Genomic DNA, 20,664 nt, shown 5'->3' with positions numbered 1-20,664 from the left:
TGTTGGAACGAATGTGCTTCTCTCTTCTCTCCTCGCTTACAACTGTATCAAGCAGTTGACCGAATCTGGATAGACCTGGACTCGAGAGGCGCCGGGGAAGAGCACGGGAAAGGCTTGGGTTAGCAATTTCCACAAGAAGACCGACTTGCGCTCAGCTCTGGTAAGCCGTGGCTTGAAGGAACCGTCTGGGCGGCTCTGGATAACCCCCGGTTGATCGTGCGCTCCTCACGGGGCTGGGGTTCCGTGGTTCCTCAATTTTAAAGTTGACGATAGTCCTTTGGCGCTCGCTTGGAGGCTTGTCAGTATTCGACCCATTGATGGCTGGCCACATTTATGTTCTTGTCTGGGCAGCACGGGAGGTGACGACGGTGTAAGACGGGATAAAGGTACCGGATACACCTCTTCGCATGGCGAGCGGCTTCTCACTGCCAGGACCGAGCTTATGTGGCGTCGCGTGGCTTTGGGGATGCATGGCATTTACCAGTGGCATTTACCGGTAGTGACGGCGGCTTGCAGCGAGCGGCTCAGGTACCGCTGATGACAACGCGCTTGATGACCAGTAATCTTGAGTGTGGTCTAGGTAGAGAAGCTGGGAACTGAAAAAGACCGACTGCCGCCATTTGATACAGACGAGATGGCATCTGCAGAGGTATGGCGATTTGAAGCTTTCATTGATTGCAGCATGGGGTAGCGGTTGAGCTGCGGCCCTGGAATGTGGGTTGGCTCGGACCGCAACGGGTCTGTTCATGGTACAGCATTGCGATGTCTTGGGTCGGACACTAACGCAGCATGTTCGTTGACTGTGGCTCGGCTCGAAGCATGTCGTTGCCATTCTCCATTGACCCCACACTCAATACTTGGGTGAAGGTATCCGTCCAGGGAAGAGATCTTATCGAGCGACTCGAAGGATATGTTGGAGAAGCGTCGTGTGCAGAAGAGTCCGAGTAGGTAGGGTTACGCTGATGAAATGCAAGAGAAGACCCTCTCGGGTGGTGCCGAACAGACGCGATGTTGCTCCCAAAAATAGGTATCCGTACCTAGGTGAAGAATGCGATTCATGCCGAAGTCACATTTGCATTGAACATGCTGCCCGGGCCCATCTGAACTCGCAATGGAGGGTGCTAATGCGAGGCTACAGTGTGCCTTATCCCCCACAAGCCGAAAATAGCGGGCAGGAACATCCCCTCAGAGGACCTACATGCCTGTGGAAGGCACCTAGAGAGGCACGCTAGGCTAGGCAGATACCTACCCCTCTATGTCAATTGGCTCTTGCCATTGGAAGGTGCCCCCAAGGGTCCAACCCAATTGGCCAGCCTCGTTAAGCCACAAAAGGGGGGCTCCCGCGAGCTGCCGCGTTCCGCATTACGTATCCCAGAACCCCAGAAACGGTGGTGCCGAAGCTGCTACTTACTTTTGTCAATTCAGTCGATGCGTTCGTCTCATTGTCACTGAATTCAAGCTGCAGCTGCGGCAGTTGCAGCAATTTTCTTTCTTCTTCTGTTCTTGTGCATGCAACAGATACCTCTTTCCTTTCCATTGTGATTCTCGCAACATTCACTCTTTCACTCGTCAGGGCCTTGACCAAAGGCGATTGTAACACCAGCCGGCGCTCATGGTCACCGTCGCAACTACACAATGGACCAGATAACCCAGGCATCGTGGCCGGCCCTTGGCGTCGCGCTGCTCAGTCTTGCCGCTTTCGGTCTTCTTACTGTAAGCTAGCTCCTCCATTGGCATGGACAGCTCGACTTTCCGACCAGATATCTCTATTTGAACCCCATTGAAGCTGACAATTTACGATCGACAGATCTTCATCACCCTCCACCTCGTCGCTCCGAAGCCCCGCGCCGTACTCCCCTCCGAGAAAGTCTACCTTACCTCCTCTGCCTCCGGAAAGCCAGTCCAGGTCGCAGCCCCTTCCTGGTTCGATCGTTGGTTCGCCGAGCGCAGCGTCTCCGAGGCGCGCGCACACCTGACCGATCCTCGCGACGTCCCCGACTCGGGTGCGACAATCGACCCCGCGGGCGTGCGCCTGACCGTCGTCCTCCCCGCCTACAACGAAGCAACCCGCATTCTCCCAACCCTCGAGGAAGCGGTTGAATACCTTGACGAGAACTTTGGCCGCCCCTCCTCCCCGACCAAGCCCCTTCTCAGCCCTACAACCCCGCGCCGACGCTACAAGAACCCGCCCTCCGAGGCCCTCACCGGCTATGAGATCCTGATTGTGGACGACGGATCCAAGGACAGCACCGTCGAGGTCTGCCTCGACTTTGCGCAGAAGAAGGGGCTCCACGATGTCATCCGCGTCATCAAGCTCGAGCGCAACCGCGGAAAGGGCGGCGCTGTCACTCATGGCTTCCGCCATGCCCGTGGCGAGTATGTGCTCTTTGCCGATGCTGACGGCGCTACAAAGTTCAGCGACCTGGGACGTCTGATTCAGGGTTGCGAGGAGGTTGTTGACGGCTCACATCGCGGTGTTGCTATTGGCAGCCGCGCCCACCTCGTCGGCAGCGAGGCTGTTGTAAAGGTATGTTCCTCTCGCAAGTACCCCCTCAGCCCCATCACAAGATGCTAACATGGCCTAGCGATCTGCCTTGCGCAACTTCCTCATGCGATCCTTTCACCTCGTACTCATGATTCTCACCCCGCCTGCCACCTCCCGCCTTCGTGACACTCAGTGCGGCTTCAAGCTGTTCACCCGCGCCGCCCTCCCACACATTGTCCCATACATGCATGCCGAGGGCTGGATTTTCGACATTGAGATGCTGCTCCTGGCCGAATCGGCTCCCCCAGCGCCCGTTCTCGGAGAAGACGGCAGTGTTATTGGCACCAGCCCCGGAATTCGTGTAGCTGAGGTACCCGTTGACTGGCATGAGGTCCCGGGAAGCAAGCTCAGCGTCATCTCGGACAGCATCAAGATGGCCCTCGGTCTGGCGATTCTCAGGGGTAGCTGGATGATGGGTGTCTACCGTCGGAGATTGACGTGATGCGTGCTTGTGTGGAATTTCGTTTCTTTGTGTTTTTATTCTCAGTCCTCTTGATCATCTTGGCCAGAGGGAATCGAAGGGCTTTCAGGGTTCCCCCTTATTTTAGATCGGGGCCAAAAGTGCCGGTAAAAAGTTGTGATGCAGACTCTGGAATCTGCGCATATAGACAAGGGCAAGGATGATTTGCCCACCTTTCATCACATCGGCAGGTAGACAACCTAGCTAGGTCAATGGAATTCAGATAAGAACCTCGATTCCTTTGTCGTGCACATGTGAGATATCTGACAGAACCAGAAGAATTGGCCCTAACCACCTTTATTTGGAAAGTAGTTGAGTCAAGATTCCCCATGATAATACTACAAGGTTCTCAAGGCACTAAACCCTGGGTCCATTGTTGCGCATCGTCATCCGGGGTGCTATTCTCTGACAAGGACTTCTATTGATGATGGTTTGTCCTTGGCCTTGGGAAAGAAGTATCAAATTCCCGAAGGATCAAGCCTAGAGCTTAATGTAGACTACTACTCACCTTCATCCACGGTGGTTTCATTATAACGGTTTACCTTGCAGATAATAATGGTATATGTAGGCAAGTGGGGGGAGTCTTGCCCAGAGACCGAGAGCGTAACTACAATGACCGTTCTCCTCAGCAAATAGGCCATCACTTCCTAGCCTCAAGCTCATGATATCCACTGCTGCGAACCGTCGTCCGCGATATTACTAGTTGCGGCCGGTTACCTTTCTTCATCGTTGCTTGTGTCTGTGGCTATCTTTACTCAAGGCACACGTCGAACTACGATAAAGGTTCTCCTAACTAGATGAACCATAAACACTCCAAAGTAAACACGGCTACTAGGCATCGCCCCATTCCCGTACCGCACTCAAAAGACGAACGTACACGCATTAAACAAGGATAAGTAACAACCATAGTCTAGCAAGTACCCGGCCGTGGTCTTCCGGCACCTCCATGTCCACCAGAACTCCTCCATGTGCTACTGGGGGCAGTAACGTCCAGGCCTAGCATGCCCTTGACGAGGACGACGTGTTCAAGGATACTCGTGCTCAGAATACTGTCATTGGCGAATATATAGCGTACCTTCACCGTCGCCTTGGTCCTGTCTCATTCACAATAATGGAGAAACGTCGCCCACCACATTAGCAACAGTGTTCCATCCTGCGACGAACATATACATACCGACCAACACCCAATAACAATCACATCCCTCATGTCGTAATCGAAGACGAATGTGCAAACGGCGAACGACGACTAACGACCAAGGACGAACAGAAGCCCAGCTGAACAAAGGATATTCACACTTACCAGCAGCCCCATGCCTCGTAGGCTATCCCACACATAATAACAGGCGGCAAGCAGGAACAGCCCGACGGGCGACCATTAAAGAGCATAACGACATCCATCATCGTAGTCGATTCATACTAGACTGACCAAAGCAGATTGTCACCAACGTGAATGCCTCCTACACGCAACGGAAGAGTACAACAGAAGACGGAACGTGTTTGAACTTGATGATTAAAATTATGATATGGTCTGATGCACCTGTATCTACACTCGGGTGATCCAATGATCCGCTTCCATCCCAAATATGGTTTATCGTAACTGAGTATATATACAGCCCCAGGGAGGTACTCCTGACAGAAAACCTCAGGGCAAGTGGGGAGGGGAAATTTACCCCCTTTTTGTTTTTGCTTTTCGTTGGCTCATCACTCATTCCGCCAACGTTCTCTTTTGCTCATGTCTAATAACTCTGATGATGATGATCTCATATGTCTAGTGCGTTTCTTCAATTCAGCTCACGCCACATGACGGGTAAGAACACGACACTCGCCCTCCAGAGAATGAGAATGCCGTCAATGAGCGCCAGCGGCGCCTTCAAGAAACCGAAAACGCTACCGCTCATGAGGTTGAGAGCGTTGAGCCAGATGGCGAGGAAGGCGACGCTGAAGAAGTGGTACGCGAGCTTGCCCGGCTGGTGCATAAGGCCGCCCATGAGGGCCATGGGCTCGGAGGCGTGGCCGCGCTGGAAGTAGGAGAAGCATCCCATCTGCAGAGCGCGCAGCTGGCGGTCGTTTGCGGCGAAGAGGGCGTAGAGTGCCATGGCCAGCACGTTGATGATAGACGTGAGGCTCTTGCGGCGCCAGTGGAACTCGCGCAGGACTCCTTTCAAGGCCACGGGGTCGGCGAGGTCGCTGACCCGCGAGGGGTGGAGCAGGTCGGAGAGAATCACGCAGTCGTTAAAAGCGACGGTCATGCCGCCGCCAGTGAGGGGATGACGCATGTTGAGGGCGTCTCCGAGGAGAAGCATGCCGTTCGCCGTCTGGCGGGATGGAGGAAGATATGAGTTGGGCATCGATCGGGGGATCTTGCCGTCGGCAAGAGCAGCCTCGAAGCATGGCCGCATCTGGGGAGGTAATGTGGGCATGACGACGTTCTTGATGTAGCCACGAACACCGCCAGCGGCGGGTGAGGCCTCGGGGATGTTGGCGGGCACGTCGATGAGCGCGCGGGTCTCGTGGGTGCCAATCTGGTACAGGAGGACGGGGAAGGCGTTGCCGATGCAGACATGGCCGTAGCCGGGCGAAAGCATGGGGGCGTCGATGAGCTCGAGGGCGTAGAACTTTGACTTTACGACGGGTTCTTGCGGCAAGTACTCCTTGCGGAACTTGGAGGCGTACCCGTCGGCGATGATGGTCAGCTGGCCAAAGAAATAGTCGTCCTTCTTCTGGCCTGTCGCGGTGTCTGTCGTCTTGGATCTCACACCAAGTACCGTATCCTTATCGTCACCTTGTATCGTGGCTGTCACCTCGGTCTCGACAACGGTAATGTTCTCCTGTCTCATGCATGCCTTGCGGAGGTTGTTGATGAAGCGACCATGGTGGAAGCATCTGCCCTCCTTCTGCTTCGCGCTTGCGGATACGGCCTCGCTCTCCGAGGCATGGATCATGCGGCCGCTCTCGTCAAAGGAAGGGTAGGGGATGTCGATTCCGTCTCCGTGGAAGCTGACTTTGTAGCCGTAGCAGGGAATTGCGTCGATGCCCTCAAGGCAGTCGGCCAGGCCCAGCTGACGCAGGGCGACGATGCCGCCGGGTTGCAGCAGCTCGCCGACAATGCGATCGGGTTCCTTCATCCATCTCTCGAGTAGGAGTACACTTCTTCCCTGCTGGCCCAATGCGTATGCAATGGCGCAACCAAAAACGCCGGCGCCGACGACGACGACATCGGCCTCGTGGTACTTTGTGCGGCGCTCGGCGCGGGCGTCGGCCGCTGCTGTTGGACTTTCGATCATTTCAATTCGACTCTTGGGGGTTTGTCTGGCTGGGTATGAGTTGCTGTTGAAGTGTATGGTGGCGGGGGAGATGGTGGTGTTGCCGATTGTCGTGATGGGCCTGTGCGAAAGGACGCTTTGGTAGGAAAGGCCGCAAAAAGGTATGTTGAATGTCACCTTTGAGGGGAGCCTCTAATTCGGTCGTTGGGAGTGCGCTTGGAAACGTTGGGGGAAGTGTTTGGCTTTGGATGATAGGAAGAGCGGGAGGGGAGGGGGAAAAGAGAGTGAGGCTGGTTGCCGCTATCGGGTTTTATGAGAGACCAGGCGAGATTAGAAGAGGTGGAGGGGTGGGAGGTGGTTAGACTTGTCGTTCATGTCCCGCCTCGAACGATATGGTGGCAGATGAAATCCAAAGAAGGAAAAGAAGCGTGATGAGTGGACGATTCAGTTTAGCTGGGGCCCCTGCACTATAGCCTTTTGCCAGGGGGTGAGTAAAATGTTTCTTTCCGCGTTGGTTTTTGTTTCCTCACTGACTTCAGTCACTACGGGAATCAGTCTGATCAATTCCAGTGTAGAGCTAATTAAGCTACGGTACATGAGATGGTACATCAAGGTGTGTTTGCGCTCAGTCTGTTATTAGTCGGGCCACCGAAGAACATCCTCTGTCCATAGGCACAAAGACAGACCATAAACCCCTGGGACATCAAGACAAAAGGCGAAGCTCTCGGAGGATCCAGAAAAATTACAGAAGGCGATCTCAACGACAAGTCGTTCCATGGCGGCTCACGCCGTTGCAATCGAGCCAATTGCCACGCTCCAATTAGTGCCCACACACCGCCCATTTCACGTGTCGAACCACGGTCATGCGTAATAGATTTCTGCTCGGCCCAAACATCAGGCACTTTCAGACTCCACCCTCTGCTCTCTTGTTCCTGACTATTGCTCTCTTCTGCTGCTGCTCTGTGCTTCTGTGACACTGACAGGAGCCCCGGATTTACTCAGGTACCCTGCATCTAGAAGCCCAGCGTTGCCCGCGTAACCTTCAGCCGGGTCGCATAGGGAGGGTGGGAGTCAGTGAGCTGATGCTTCTTGACATTCCTCTACCCAGCCATACAGAGCACATCGTCACGTCCAAGACCCTAGAACTCACAATGGCCGTCACCAGATGTTGGTCGACATGATCCATAGATACTCCGTCAAGTGTGGGTTTCCAGAGGCTAACGCGAGAAAAGGGGGCGCTGCGTCGCCCCATCTCAATGCAATCCGTCGGTATCCAATCACGGCTCCGACACACCTGTTCAAGAAAGTTGCACCACCAATCCTCCCCAAAAAGTTTCAGTCCCACCGCTCTCAATTGGGAGAGTATATCGTAGCATGTGAAAGTCTTTGCAGGTCCATGTCTCGCGAGAATACCTGACCTCATGCCTCGCAATACAGACAGAGCATGGTCTGATGTCACGGCTAGTTCAACATCGGGTGGCTGCATGCACAATGTATAATACCAGATACGTTCCGTCTTACAAACGGAGCCCAGCAAACCTCACAGATGCAGTGTGAGTAAACCATCCGGCTGGTTCATTCTGCGGAGCCGCAATGTTGAGACAACTCAATGGTTAATGCAGAAAGGTAACTCGGGTCCGAACAGAGAACCTCGGCGCGATTTTCCGTGAAAACATAATGGCGAATCAGATTGGTTTTTTAAGGGCATTTCAAGCAGTTCGGGTCCGAGACGATGGACCTGGGTTATCTAGCTTTGCAGTTTTGTAGAAACTACCAGTCGATAAGCATCTTACACGACTCTCTGGCTTTAGACAAGAGTGACGAAATGGAAACTTATTTCAAGCCACATACACCCAGTCTCTCGTATAGCCGCAGGGAACACTTACACAAACGTTGTGGTTGCTGAGAGACAACATACTAGTAAGCTAGATGGTGAGCATCGTCCGGCAGATTCATCTCGAGAATGCATTGCGATGCCAAGACGCAAATCGTGAATAATCATAACTCTCTATTTCTGGTTCTGATGCTTCATGAACTGCTTCGACCACCTCTCGTAGCCGTCCAGCATCTGGTGCGTGATACCCTTGGGAACAGACTTGATGGCGTCCACAATATCCTCCATGCAAACCTTCACCTGCTCCGCCTCCCCATCCAACCTGACACCGCCGCCATTACCTTCTTCTGTGGCCCCAATGTGCGTCCTGCTCAGCGTCTTGCTCAACGCCGGCTCCGTCGCCACGTTGACAATCTGCTTAATCTCTGCACCCGAGAAACCCTCCGCCAGCCTCGACAGCTCCGCCACGTCCACGTCCGCCGCGAGGGGAAGCTTGCGCAGATACAGGTTAAACACGGCCTCTCGCCCCGCGGCGTCCGGCGGACCAACATACACGATTCGGTCGAAGCGGCCGGGGCGCAGGAGAGCCGGGTCCATGGCCTCGGGCCGGTTCGTCGCGGCGAGAATAAGCACGCCCGAGAGCGCCTCGAAGCCGTCCATCTCCGTCAGCAGCGTCGTGAGCATATTCACAGAGCCCTGACTTTTTGCAGCACCACCACCGCCGCCATTGCCGGCGCGCTGGCCGCCGATGGAGTCAATCTCGTCAAAGAAGATGATACTCGGGCTCGCGGCGCGTGCGCGCTCAAAGAGCTGCCGGACGGCGCGCTCCGACTCGCCCACGTACATGTTGAGCAGCTCCGCGCCCTTGACGGCGAAGAAGTTGAAGCCGGACTCGGTGGCCATGGCCTGCGCCGACAGGGTCTTTGAGCATCCGGGCGGGCCGTAGAGGAGGAGGCCCTTTGGCGGGGTGAGGATGAGCTTCTGGACCGTCGGATCATTTGTCGTGGTGAGGGTGATCATGTTGCGCAGCGCGTTCTTGAGGCTCTCTTGCCCGCCGACGTCCTGCCAGTGGATGGTGGGTGGCTTGAGGTTCACGTCGTGCATCGCTGTCGGCCTGGTGGAGCGGAGGGCGTGCTCGAGGTCCTCGCGGGAGAGGTACGGGGTGCCCAGCGCCTCCTCGTCGTAGCCGGCTTCGTCTGGGTCGAGGCGCTCTGCCGAGATGATCATTGCGTTTTCGATGAGTCTGTCGAGGTCGCTTGCGTTGTAAGCATGTGTTTGTTGTGACAGCTTGGCCAGCATCACGTCCTTGACCTCTGGCTGGATGGGTATCTCAAAGGATTTGAGAATCTCGAGTCGGCCCTCTGCGTTGGGTATCGAGAGGGGTATGTTCCGCTCGAATCTCGTTCTCTTTTGTAGCTCGGGAGGCACGTCCGTCATGTAGTCCAGACAGGTAGCGATGACCACGACCTTTGGTAGTGTGCCGTTCTTGAGGGCATCCTCGGCCAGCTGGTCGAGCTGCTGACCTAACCGTTGGGTGATGGCCGTGGAGTTTGCCCGGTCTTTCCCAATCAGGGCCTGGAGGCCATCGATGAGGATGATGCTGGGCTGCATCGTCCGCGCTTGCTTGAAGACCTCCTCAACGGTCGACGACTTGTCGTTTTCTTCAATCCGGAAGACTCGACCCCAGCCCGTACTCGCTATCCGGTTCAGGATGTACGACTTGCCAGTACCTCGTCCGCCGTGGATGACGATTCCGCATGACTTCTGTTGACCCTTGTAGACGAACTTTGCATTGAAGCCACGGAGGAAGCTTCGCAGCTTCTTCTCTTCCGCATGCAAACCGGGGATATTCGGGACGACGAGTCTCGTCACGTCGCGGACTTCCTCGACTGGCTCCTCTTCCTCACCTGAGACGATGGTGGGTACTGTTGAGACCACATAGCGGGCTACATTATGTGTCTGGCCGTCTACGGATGTGATCCTGAATATTTGTTTTGACCCAGGCGCCACACACTCAAATTTCATGCCCGGAAAGACTTGTTCAGCTCTCCCTGAAAATTAGTTAGCCTCGGTCTAACGGCAACTATGAAGTCAAGAGAGGCTATGTCGGTCTCATCACAGGGTGAGAATATATTGTTGCGCATAAAAGCCATGGTAGAATATCACAGAAAATACTGACGCCAGCCAGGTTCGATTGGGACAGGAGGAACTGAGCAACTCACCAAGATAGAATCGAATCACTCCCACCCAAGCCCCCTCCCACGCTTTAATCTCGGCCTTTTCCCTCTCAGACGTCGTCACAGGCAAAATGCTCACCGACTGAGCATCAGGCACCGCAGAAGTCTCCGTCATCGTAATCGTAATCTGATCACCCAGCTCGAACCCGCAGGCCTCGCGGTACGCCTCGCTCATGAGGATGATGTTAGGGCTGATGTTCTTGTCCGCGAGCGTCCAGAGCGCGGCCTCTCGGCGCAACGGCTCCGTTGTCGTCGTCGTCGCCGCAGATTTGGCTGCATCCTGAGCGGCGGTCCTCGTGACGACGCAGCGCCGGCCGTTGTCGACGCTCCCCGTGAGCTGGATCAGGGAATCCCGGTTGACGTAGATTCTCGAGGCACCCTTGAGCGTCGACTTTTCGAGCGTCTTGTCGAAAGGCGCCAGAGGGCGGACCTTTCCATCGATGGTCTTGGCCATAGTTTGTGGTATAGCCGGCGGCAGGGTTGGTATCGTGCCCCTGGTTGCCGTCGTCTTGATCCCGGCGAGTCTCTCACTGAGTGCGCAGCTCAGCCCGCGGGACAATCAAGTCGCGGATTGCCTGAGTGTAGTCCGATGAGAGACTGGGAAAACGTCAGATCTAGAAAAGGAAAAACCGAAAGCCTCCCGTTCCTGAATCTTTCGTCTCTTGTGGCCTGTCGGAAGCGCCTGTGTTGTTCAGACGACGTTTATTCTTCATCCGTCACTGCCCACATGAGTTGACAATGGTGTAGGGCCCAGACCGGGGTATGGCATCGAGAAAACCCTGCGACAAGAAGATCCGGCAACGATGAGTTTTTGAGAAGCAACTGTGACAGGCACAGTACCGACTTCTATTCCAGCAGGTATTCTGAGGGCATCAACGTCTCTACGAAATTCCCTAGGTATTTGTTGGGTTTTCTCTATTTTCTTGAGCTCGTGCCATGTAGATATGTTTCCTCAGTGAATCGCCCAAGATTTCGTGTAAGTGAGCCATGAAAAATTCAAAGACCCCTCCCTCCCCTCCAGGTCCCGACTCCCGACCAATTTTCCTGCAGACATCGGCCCCACACCAGCTCAAGTCGAGGGTACGTACCTACCCTGCCACGCCTGTTCAACGTCGCAGCGCGGAAGAAAGTTAGGTCCAGCATCTCAACTTCTTTCTTTACTTACAACAGCCTCCTCCACCTCCACCACGGAAGCCTCAACGACGCACGCGAACCGAAACACGAGGAGTCTTCCTCTTTCACCCTTTCTCCGCCGATCCGAAGAAGCCCAATCTCCTCCGGGCCCATGCAATGGGCTGACCTCCGAGGGCTGCGCAGCTCGACCCTCAGAGTTGCCCGGATGACCACAATCGCAGCCCGACGACGGCTCCCGCTGTTGCAGCAGCTGTCGTTACCACAGAAGCCAGCACCTATACTCCAACGTTTCTTTCGCGCAGACCACGGCTCTGGTACACGACTCTTCTCGACCCAACCCCAGCGCAGCTCACCCGACGACAAATGGGGCAAGAAGAAACCGTCACGGAGAGAGGAGCCAAAGGCAAAGCCGCCTTCGCTTTTCGAGGAGCTATTCCCGAATGATGACGTTTACTCTCACCCGAGTCGTCGCGCCAACGAACAGGATGATGGAGAAGGCAGAGGCAAGGTCAAGGTCCGGTTCCTGACCTCCACCGACCCGGAAAAATCCGAGGCGACAGAGTACAGATTGAGGCAACTGGAGCGCAAGAACAAACTCAGCAAGACAGGAGGCGAGGCGGCCGGCAAGATCGCAGACTTCTTTGAGTCGAGTGCACGTGAAAAGGAGAAAAGGGACAAGGCCGCCGGCGGAGAGAGCTCCTCCATCTTCAACGAGCTCTTCTCAACCCCGGAATCAGGAGGAGCAGAGTCGGCGGTGGGTGCAGTGCTGGGCAAAGGAGGCGTCGAGGCCTTGTTGAGGAACTCTCAAGCCGGTCAAAACCTATCCGAAGAGAGATCCGTAGATCACAATGACCTCCAGTCCTGGATCGACTCCTTCCCGAAAGACGACGCCGTCAACACCGCCTCCTCGGAAGCAGCATCCCCAGAGGAGGCGGCGGCGGCCAAGGCCGAGCGCTCCGCCATGCTCATTCTCTCCAACGCCAGCCCGAATCTCATGGAGACCGACTTTTACCGTATCGGACCCCAGGGCCAGCACCTCGACGGCTGGAGCGCCTCCATCACCAAGGTAATGCAAGCCTACGACTACAGCACCCTAGCACCCATGGACCGCTACTTCATCCTCTTTGACTCCCACGCCGCGGCAGCAGCATACCAGCGCGAAGCACAACGCCTCCACGCCCTCGCCGGCCGCGCCCTCACGTCCCCCGCCGCCGGCCTGACGTCCGCAGAAACCTCCTCCACATCCTCCCAAACATCAGTCTTTAGCCTCGCGCCCCCCTCCAAGACGCCCCTCAACCTCCACCTCTACAAACTCAACCGCGCCACCGAGGCCCGCCTCGAGACTTTCAGCATCCAAGGGCTCCTCAGCATGACCCCCGAACCGCCCCCGCGTGCAAACGCACACGTCGTCCTCTCCCTCGAGGGCGGCACCCTCGACCAGCGCGGCCTCTCCCATTGGATCCGCCGCGACGCCCGCGACCGCAACCTGGGCTGGCCGGTGCAGCACCTGCGTCCGTACTTTGCGCCCAAGGTGCACCAAAGAACGGCGACGAAGGCGGGAAAGCCTACGGAGACAGAGGAGGGCCTCGTCTACGACGAAGATGATGCGGCTCCGGCGGTGACGGAGGCCGACTCCGGACGCAGAAGCACCCCCGACGCGCTGGACGAGACGGCCCCGTCCGGTCGGTTTGTGGTGTCGTTCCCGGACGTACACGAAGCGAGGCGTTTTGTTCGCGCGTGGCACAAAAAGGAGCTTATCCTGACAAATGATCAGAGCGTTATTGTAAACACGCATGTAGTGTGGTAATGTCACAGGTAGCAGCGACCGTCGATAAAAAGTGTATAGTAACTCGTTGTAGGATATACCGGGAGCATGTGTAGGGAGCATATGTATATCAAAAGGCCAAAAACCTCGAATATAAAGCTTCATCACGCATATCGGGAGCACCCAAGGGAGGAAAAAAGGATGTATTATAAAAACCCAGAAATAAAAACCCGAAACTCCAGACCAGATATTTGCTCTCTAGGGGTTTTGATGAAAAGGCGCTATCGGCAAGAAACCACATGACAAATAACCACACAGTACTTTCTCCCCATAGGGAGGGGAGCCTGAGGACAGGTTGGTGAGCGAGCGCCCGCCGTGTTTCTCATCATCGAGCACACACAACGCACGCCCAGCCGGTCGGGCCCATCACCAAGTTTTTCTCTTTTCTCAGCCAATTGCCTCGCCGGCAGCCCCGGCTCTGCCTCTCGCTTGGCCCCTGTCATGTCTTCCTCTCTCTCACCGAGTTTCTCTGCGTGTCCTTTCCGGCGGGCAGACCCGCTGTGAAGCCCCATATGCTCATGTCTTTCTCCCCTTCTCTCTCCTTTCATGCGCGTCTTCATTTGCCTCTGTAGGACGTCGCGGTCCCCGGCGGCAGCGCGGAATCGACACAAAGTAATCAAATCTTGCTTTCGGAAATACACACAGCATCAAAAATCGAGCGTCCCGTGGCCAGCCCCGTTCCGTTACTTTAGCAGCACTTTCCGCCGGCTCCACTTGACTCGCCGACGTTGACGCCCGAGGCGGCGGGTTGCTCGTTCTTCTGGTTGTCGATTAGACGCTTCTTGATATCGGCGGCGAGGGAGTAAAAGGCCTTGTCAATGTTGATGTTGCTCTTGGCCGAGACCTCAAGGAAGGGGATGCCGAGCTCGTCGGCGAGCTGCTGACCGCGCTCGGTCGAGACGACACGCTTCTCTTCCCAATCGCACTTGTTGCCGATGAGAATCTTGTTGACGCCCTCGGTGGCATGCTGCTCGACGTTGGCGAACCAGGTGCGGATATCTGCGTGGGAAAAGTATGCATTAGTCTTCTGTTCTCATATATCCATCCTATCATGTAGGGTTTCTTTTGCAATGGCAACAGCAGTGCAGAGTTCGAAATGGAACCAACAGCAGCTGTGCAAGTGAGTCGCAACGTAAGGAAGGGGAGCGGCATACTGTTGAAGGAGCGCTCGTCGGTGACATCGTAGACAAGCAGAATGCCCATGGCGCCACGGTAGTAGGCGGTGGTGATTGTGCGGAAGCGCTCTTGGCCGGCGGTATCCCAAATCTGGAGCTTGACACGCTTGCCGTCCAACTCGATGGTGCGGATCTTGAAATCAATACCAATGGTCGTGATAAAGGACGGCGTGAACGAGTCTTCGCTGAAGCGCAACAGGCAGCAGGACTTGCCTACGCCCGAGTCGCCGATCAGCAGAAGCTTGATCTGGGGTGCTGGTCAGCCACATGTGAACACGATGTCATGTTTGCCATCTGTAATGATTCGCACGGCGGAAGGGGAAAGGAAGGTGTTCGAAAGGACGGGGTTCGAGGGGCGCGAGGGTATCTTGATCGAAAAGGGCGGGACGATGTTAAGGAGGGGCAACGACATTCGACACGTACAAGGAAGTCGTAGTTGCGGTTGCTCGACATTTTGGCGGCGGATATTGATGGGGGACTAAACCGAGGGGGCCGATCTGAAGGGGGCGGTATTGCTGCTCCGGGCGACGTACGTGCCAGGCAAGTTGAGACCGGGAGGATGCGAATGAGACGGCGATTGTCGTGAGCTTGTCGTCGGATTCAGACAACGGTTGGGGGAGAGGTGATTGAGAAGTTGGTAGGAGACGGGCCTAGGTAGTTTGTCGTAGATAGGTAGGTGGTAATAGTAGTAGTATGTACGAATAGTAAAGGTAGGCACGTAAAGCGCTGGGCTGCGGACGAGGCGAGGCGCTGCAACGTACAGTCCACCACACTGTGAAGAGGTACGTATCCCCGTACGTAGGTAGCGTCGAATCGCTTGGTCTTTTTGGGGGGTCAAGTGTGGCGCCTGCCGTCTGGGGTAAGATACTGGACCCGGCCTCTTGCTTGACCGATCCGACTTGACCTGTGCTTGTGCTGGGACAGGGCCTGAGGGATTTGGTGACTTGGCGGTGGGTTTTGCAGGCTAAGGTACCTAAGGTATTGAAATTTAAGAGCAGTCTTGGGGTGGGAAGTCGGTACCTGCTGCAATGCGAATCCCGCCGCGAAAAAAGTGTGCTAATCAAGTCCGCTGTTGATATCCGTAGTGGCACAAATCAACTGCTTCCGGCACTAGAGAAGGTAGGCCTCGGTGAAATCAGATAGCTAGCCACGACTCACGGTGGTGAGTTGCCTAAGGCACAGTGCCCGCCAAGGAGAGAAGACGCGACGATGTCGGATCTGCGTCGGAGGGGAGCGAAAGGTTAAAAGAAGCAAAACTTCCCTGGTCGATCCAAGCACCCTGTTGCAGAACACCAAGAGAAAATTTGGGGGAATAATACACAGACAGCACTTCAGCGTACTTCCATGATGGCAGCCATCAAAGGACGGGGTATCGCCAGGCTCGCTCACCATAGAAGCGATATGCCAGCAACACCTCAGCCACCAGGTATTAAATTGTCTACCAACCTAGTCGTTATCTCAAAACTTGATGCGTTGTCTCTGCCGTGGCACTACACCCCCTTTGCTGCCAAATGTGCTCGGTCTCCCTCCCGCCTTTGCCAGACTTGTCGGGACTCAGGTGGCTACCAACGAAGCCACACCAAACGTCATCGCACTGTCTCGCCTCAGGGTCCAGGTCCAGATCCAGCCAGAACTGGGTCACGCGTCCGCCGCCCGAGCATCCTGGCTGGCGGTCGTTCCATGGTCACAAGAGACATTGTTGAGCCTCCCTCACGTTCACTCGTTGGCCAATACGTCACCCGTTTAATTGCACTTCAATTCAACTTTTGGTCTAAACACCTTTCCTAGTGACAAATGCCGCCTGCTAAGCTCCGGTACCAATGTGCGATGCTCCGTTGACAATTCATGAAGGCCTCCAGTGGTGTACAGATGTGGTACAGGTCCCACCGAAAAAGGCCGTTCCCGCTGTGCGTAGTAAAGTAACCTGAATGCTGAAGCTCAAATCCGTAAGACCGTGTATCCATGCGAATCATTATTGCGCCCGAGGTTCTCCGTCCTTCGTTGTTTTACTGTAGCCACTTGGCGTACGCCCAGCGAATGCGATCCAAAGCTCTAACTTGCACCTGAATCCCCTTCAGGTTGGCAAGATCATCCAAATCCTCGAGGAACTCTCGCTGCCTGTCGCGTGGCAGCACTCTCTGCATCAAGTTGCGCAGCACGTGGACTTCGCACAACAGGAGGCCGTGGTCCTTGTAGGAGAGGAGGTTGTTCTGAGAAGGCGTCGCCTCTGAAAAGATCCGGTCAATGTTGCGCAGCACTCTGATGCTCTGTCCAGTCTTGCGGCTTTGCCGGGCTCCCTTGCGAGCACCAAAGATGCCGCGAAGATACTGAATAATGCCAATAGAGACAAGCACACCAGGCGTCAGACCCACAAACCCAAACACCAGTTCCTGGCTCTTGAGGAGAGAGTCGATGCCGCTGATGGCGACCTCCAGGTCGACCTTGGTCTTCTGCACCTGGATGAGCAGTGATCGGACGAGGTCGCCCTTCACCGCACCGACAAAGGGAGTCCGCAAATCCTTTTCGTACGCACGCAGAACCGGCGTGACGTCTCCCTCGCTGACCTTGGTGCGGATAATCTCGATCTGGGCGTCGGTGAGAGAGGACCCGTCACCTGCAAAGTGAGGCTTGTCCAAAGCAAAGTCCACAACCATGCGCTCCAAGCTTTCCCGATCGGCCTTCAAGCTGTCTCGGCTCATGATGGCGATCTCGCTGCTCGAATCGTGTCGAATAGTTCCAACAATCTTACGTGTCGGTTCGATAACCCAGTTGAACCAGAAGTCTCGCACCGTAGATCCAATATCCCGAATCCAGCTGATTATTTCTGCGCGTCTGTTGGCAAAGAAGCCGAAGGACAGTCGTGGAGGAAAGCAGTGCTGCTGTTGCAGGCAACCAGTATCGGATGAATCTCGACGGGCGGCCGTTCTCTCGAACAAGCAGCTGCGCAGACATGACGTGGTTGGGAAGGCCGTTATCCAGGAGGTTAAGGAGACGTCTAGCGAGCACGGAGGGCTTCTCCAGAGCGTTGGCGTCCTCGATGTGAATGCTAAGCTCGGGGTCTTCCTCGACTCCAGCGAACACTTTGTCCTCGAAATCGTTGACGCCAGACTCGAGAGTCAAGGCCTCCTTAAGAACCATGTCCATAAGAGCCACGCTTCGCTCAACCACGCCTTTCCAGTCATGGCTGTTAACGCCAGCTTCGCTCTTATCATCGTCTTCGTCTCCTCCAAAGGTCAAACCTTCGTCAACGAGCACACCAAGACCGCTTGCGATCATATCCCGCAAGCGCCTGAGATGTGCCAGTTTCCTCCGAGCTTCGCCGCGGCTAAGGGCCACAGGCGATAGGACCTTGCGCTGAAGGGTCGTGATCGATGAGTCCCGAATGCTGTCCCGTACGATGCCGTAAAATTGTTTCCATTGCTGCGATAATCCTGTCCGGGTGGATGCGACAATATCGCCCGGCGTTTGGCTAAGATTCCCGAATTCTGTGCTTGCTTTCGTGGTAGACGTCCTTGGTCAAGGCCCACAAACGCAACGGTGACGTCTGGACAGTGTAGAGACTGCTGTAAGTATACGAGCTCAACACTTCGTCCCAGTACCACATCTCATCACTGAGAGGGATAATCTGATCCAGGAGCGTGTTCAAAATGATACCGTAAGTCTGAACGGTAGCCTTGCTAACGAGTAGCCACTCGATCTCTGACTGGTATGGGCCTCGTCTAGCCTCGTCATCCTGCTCCGCTTGGAAGTCCCACTCGGCAAGTTTGGATTCTTGCAGTAGAGAACGAATCCTCTGAGCGGGGAGTAGAGATGAGGAAGTTGAAGTGGTGGACAGAGCCCTAACGATGTGTAGGAGCTCCTCAATCCTTGGCGACGACAGGGCGTCTACGGTGGCCGAGTGAAAAATGCCATGCTCTTCGGCAGACAGCTCGCCATCTTCTTGAGATAGACTCAGACCTAGTGGAATCCGATCCAGCTGCGCATCTAAGCGGCGGACTTGGCTAGGTGCAGGGAAGGGTTGATGTCAACATTCAAATGTTTTGTTTGGGATGACGGGAAGTCAAGGAGAGATGGGACGGAATACTGACTCGGCAACAACAGACATTATAGCTTCTCACTCAGAGAGCACTCCTCCTCCACTTTCATGGATCGGTTTTGGGTCGAACTCTCGAGACTGTGAGGATTGTAGTCGTGTGAGGTTGAATTTGATGGAAGAATGCAGTAGTAGAAGTTTGGGTTAGACGTCATCAGGTAAGCGAATGCCCCGGGCAACTTGGGCGAGCCTGCAGCCGACAACGCGGTGAGCGGCGACTGGAGAGGACGTGGGATGACAGGTGGGGTCTCTTGGGTGCCTTAGTCAGCCAGCGCCGCTGACGGAGCTGGACTGTAGGAATGGTGCCATTCGTTGGGGATGAGCTACTCATCCTGCGTCTGCTTTTACCTATGAACAAGCCCAGTTTGGATTTATGGCGAAGGAGGTTCGTTTACTTCGAATATTCGAGCTCCTCAAAGGCATCTCCATTCTTTGAGGCCCTTTCATTATGTTCAGACAGTTTGGGCCCGACTATAGGCCTGCCAAGCCAAGCATATCAGATAGATCGTTTATCAACCAAAGAGGCGTTACCAGTGGCCGTGCTGGAGTATATGAGTTCCAGATCTGAGTGTATCTTTACTGACATACTTGACGAACCCCATTCAACGATGGCGATCTGCGACTGCGCCGCCTGAGGTCACCAGCTATGTTGCGCTTTGGTTGCTCGTATGGTATGTGGCCGCAAAGGACTTTCCGGCATCAGATACTGCAGATCTAGTAGCGTTTAAATGTTCAAAATAGGAGCAAGTTGGACTAATCCTATCATTATTAAGGATGACAGGTCAGTGGCAACCACAGGCTTGTTTGGTACAATAGCTCGGGCTTGTCAGTCTGGCTTCATCGTTCATGTATCTAAGGACGCGGAGACATCATGAGCTCCAAGCCTCAACTTGTGCTTGACACACAAGGATGACGAGGACTTTCGAAGTGTTGTCGACTGGAAATATACAAAAGTAAGTAGTGCTAGCCATTACCAAGCTGGGCCTTTCAAGGTAGACATGTATCGGATCAAGCTTGACCGGAACACGCCATTTTGACATGAGCATCCACGACACCCCATGCTTCGCGCTGCTGGAGCGTCCCAGCGGTGGGTACGGCCGGGTTATTTGGCAGCTGGGCCAGGGCTACGCCGCGGAGGAGGTCAGATGGATCTCATCGGCAATCGGATGTGGTAGATTCGGAGGCGTGGAGCATGTCACTGTCATTGAAGATTATTCTGGCTTGTGTTTTTGAGCACCTGTGTTGGAGCTAACGGGGGCAAAACGGGTAGCGTTAGGCCAAAGCGAATTCCTTTGGCAAAGACGTGCGACGCGCAACCTGGAAACGTGCCCCTCCTTCATCGTATTCGGGTTGAGGCAGGGTACGTACCGGTGCAAAAGGTGAGCGTAGCAAGCCAAAAAGTCGAGGTGCGAGGTGCCAGGCGTTCCATGCACGGCGATAAGACAGCCCTGCCCACCTAGGTAGAAGGGTGACTGATATCGGCCTCCTTTGATTACCCGCGACGGGTCGCAATGCTCTTGCATAAGTGCTTCTTGAGAAGATGATGCCGACATTGGATCAAAGCTCAGAACTCCAATTGAGGTCTGAGTAAGCTGGAGAGGTTGACATTGAATTAGACTGCCGCTACCTTATCTCAAGTGCTTGGCTTCGTCAGGAGCTTTACCTCTACGAACCTTACTTCAGGTGTCTGGCTTTGATGAAGGCTCAGAAACAGCACAAGAAAGAAAGGAGCTTTGTCCCATCCATGAATGTTTCCCTGCCCCGTGCCTCCCGCCTGTTCGGCTTTTTCCCCCTCGGCCCCCCTACGATTGGTAGAGGGCCAGAGCCAACAACGCCTGGCGCAGCTGTCACACACCCTTTTGCCTCCCGAAATCTCGCACACCGCCCGACCCAGTCGCCAGGGCACGCCTGCTTCCCACTGGCCAAAGCCCACCACGGAAGACGGAAGGACCCACGAGCTGCATGGTTCGATGTTCAAGTGCAGCTTCTCATTGGCTCATGGCACAAGAATGGGCAAATCGCAACTAACGTCCCCACGCTGTCGCCCAGAAAGGGCGAGAGATGCACAGGGGCGTTTTCATAAGGTACCTAGCACAAT

The 20,664-nt window shown here is 55.1% G+C and overlaps 6 protein-coding genes across 6 annotated transcripts; 2 read left to right on the top strand and 4 right to left on the bottom strand.

Moving 5' to 3' along the window:
* Nucleotides 1-1,635: 1,635 nt before the first annotated feature.
* Nucleotides 1,636-2,987, top strand: ALG5 (dolichyl-phosphate beta-glucosyltransferase; the record flags this gene model as incomplete). Its single annotated transcript, XM_053189542.1, has 3 exons — nt 1,636-1,713; nt 1,808-2,527; nt 2,586-2,987. 3 exons carry the CDS (start codon nt 1,636-1,638, stop codon nt 2,985-2,987), a joined length of 1,200 nt encoding a protein of 399 aa, XP_053052995.1.
* Nucleotides 2,988-4,786: 1,799 nt separating this feature from the next.
* Nucleotides 4,787-6,289, bottom strand: ERG1 (Squalene epoxidase; the record flags this gene model as incomplete). Its single annotated transcript, XM_053189543.1, has 1 exon — nt 4,787-6,289. One exon carries the CDS (start codon nt 6,287-6,289, stop codon nt 4,787-4,789), a length of 1,503 nt encoding a protein of 500 aa, XP_053052996.1.
* A 1,987-nt stretch (nt 6,290-8,276) lies between these two features.
* Nucleotides 8,277-10,793, bottom strand: AFG2 (AAA+-type ATPase; the record flags this gene model as incomplete). Its single annotated transcript, XM_065757508.1, has 2 exons — nt 8,277-10,153; nt 10,325-10,793. The coding sequence occupies 2 exons, from the start codon at nt 10,791-10,793 to the stop codon at nt 8,277-8,279; spliced, it is 2,346 nt and encodes a 781-aa protein (XP_065613851.1).
* Nucleotides 10,794-11,678: 885 nt separating this feature from the next.
* N0V96_005836 (uncharacterized protein) lies at nt 11,679-13,280 on the top strand (the record flags this gene model as incomplete). The annotated part of the gene is made up of 1 exon (XM_053189545.1): nt 11,679-13,280. The coding sequence occupies one exon, from the start codon at nt 11,679-11,681 to the stop codon at nt 13,278-13,280; it is 1,602 nt and encodes a 533-aa protein (XP_053052998.1).
* A 706-nt stretch (nt 13,281-13,986) lies between these two features.
* Nucleotides 13,987-14,926, bottom strand: SEC4 (GTP-binding protein; the record flags this gene model as incomplete). Its single annotated transcript, XM_053189546.1, has 3 exons — nt 13,987-14,297; nt 14,453-14,720; nt 14,897-14,926. 3 exons carry the CDS (start codon nt 14,924-14,926, stop codon nt 13,987-13,989), a joined length of 609 nt encoding a protein of 202 aa, XP_053052999.1.
* A 1,553-nt stretch (nt 14,927-16,479) lies between these two features.
* NCA2 (Nuclear control of ATPase protein 2) lies at nt 16,480-18,578 on the bottom strand (the record flags this gene model as incomplete). Its single annotated transcript, XM_065757507.1, has 4 exons — nt 16,480-17,352; nt 17,408-17,942; nt 18,001-18,474; nt 18,562-18,578. 4 exons carry the CDS (start codon nt 18,576-18,578, stop codon nt 16,480-16,482), a joined length of 1,899 nt encoding a protein of 632 aa, XP_065613850.1.
* Nucleotides 18,579-20,664: the final 2,086 nt, after the last annotated feature.

This window comes from Colletotrichum fioriniae (genome assembly GCF_027942845.1).
Source record: "Colletotrichum fioriniae strain IMI 355084 chromosome Unknown scaffold_6, whole genome shotgun sequence".
Classification (NCBI taxonomy): Eukaryota; Fungi; Ascomycota; class Sordariomycetes; order Glomerellales; family Glomerellaceae; genus Colletotrichum; species Colletotrichum fioriniae.
This window is presented reverse-complemented; position numbering and strand designations above follow the sequence as displayed.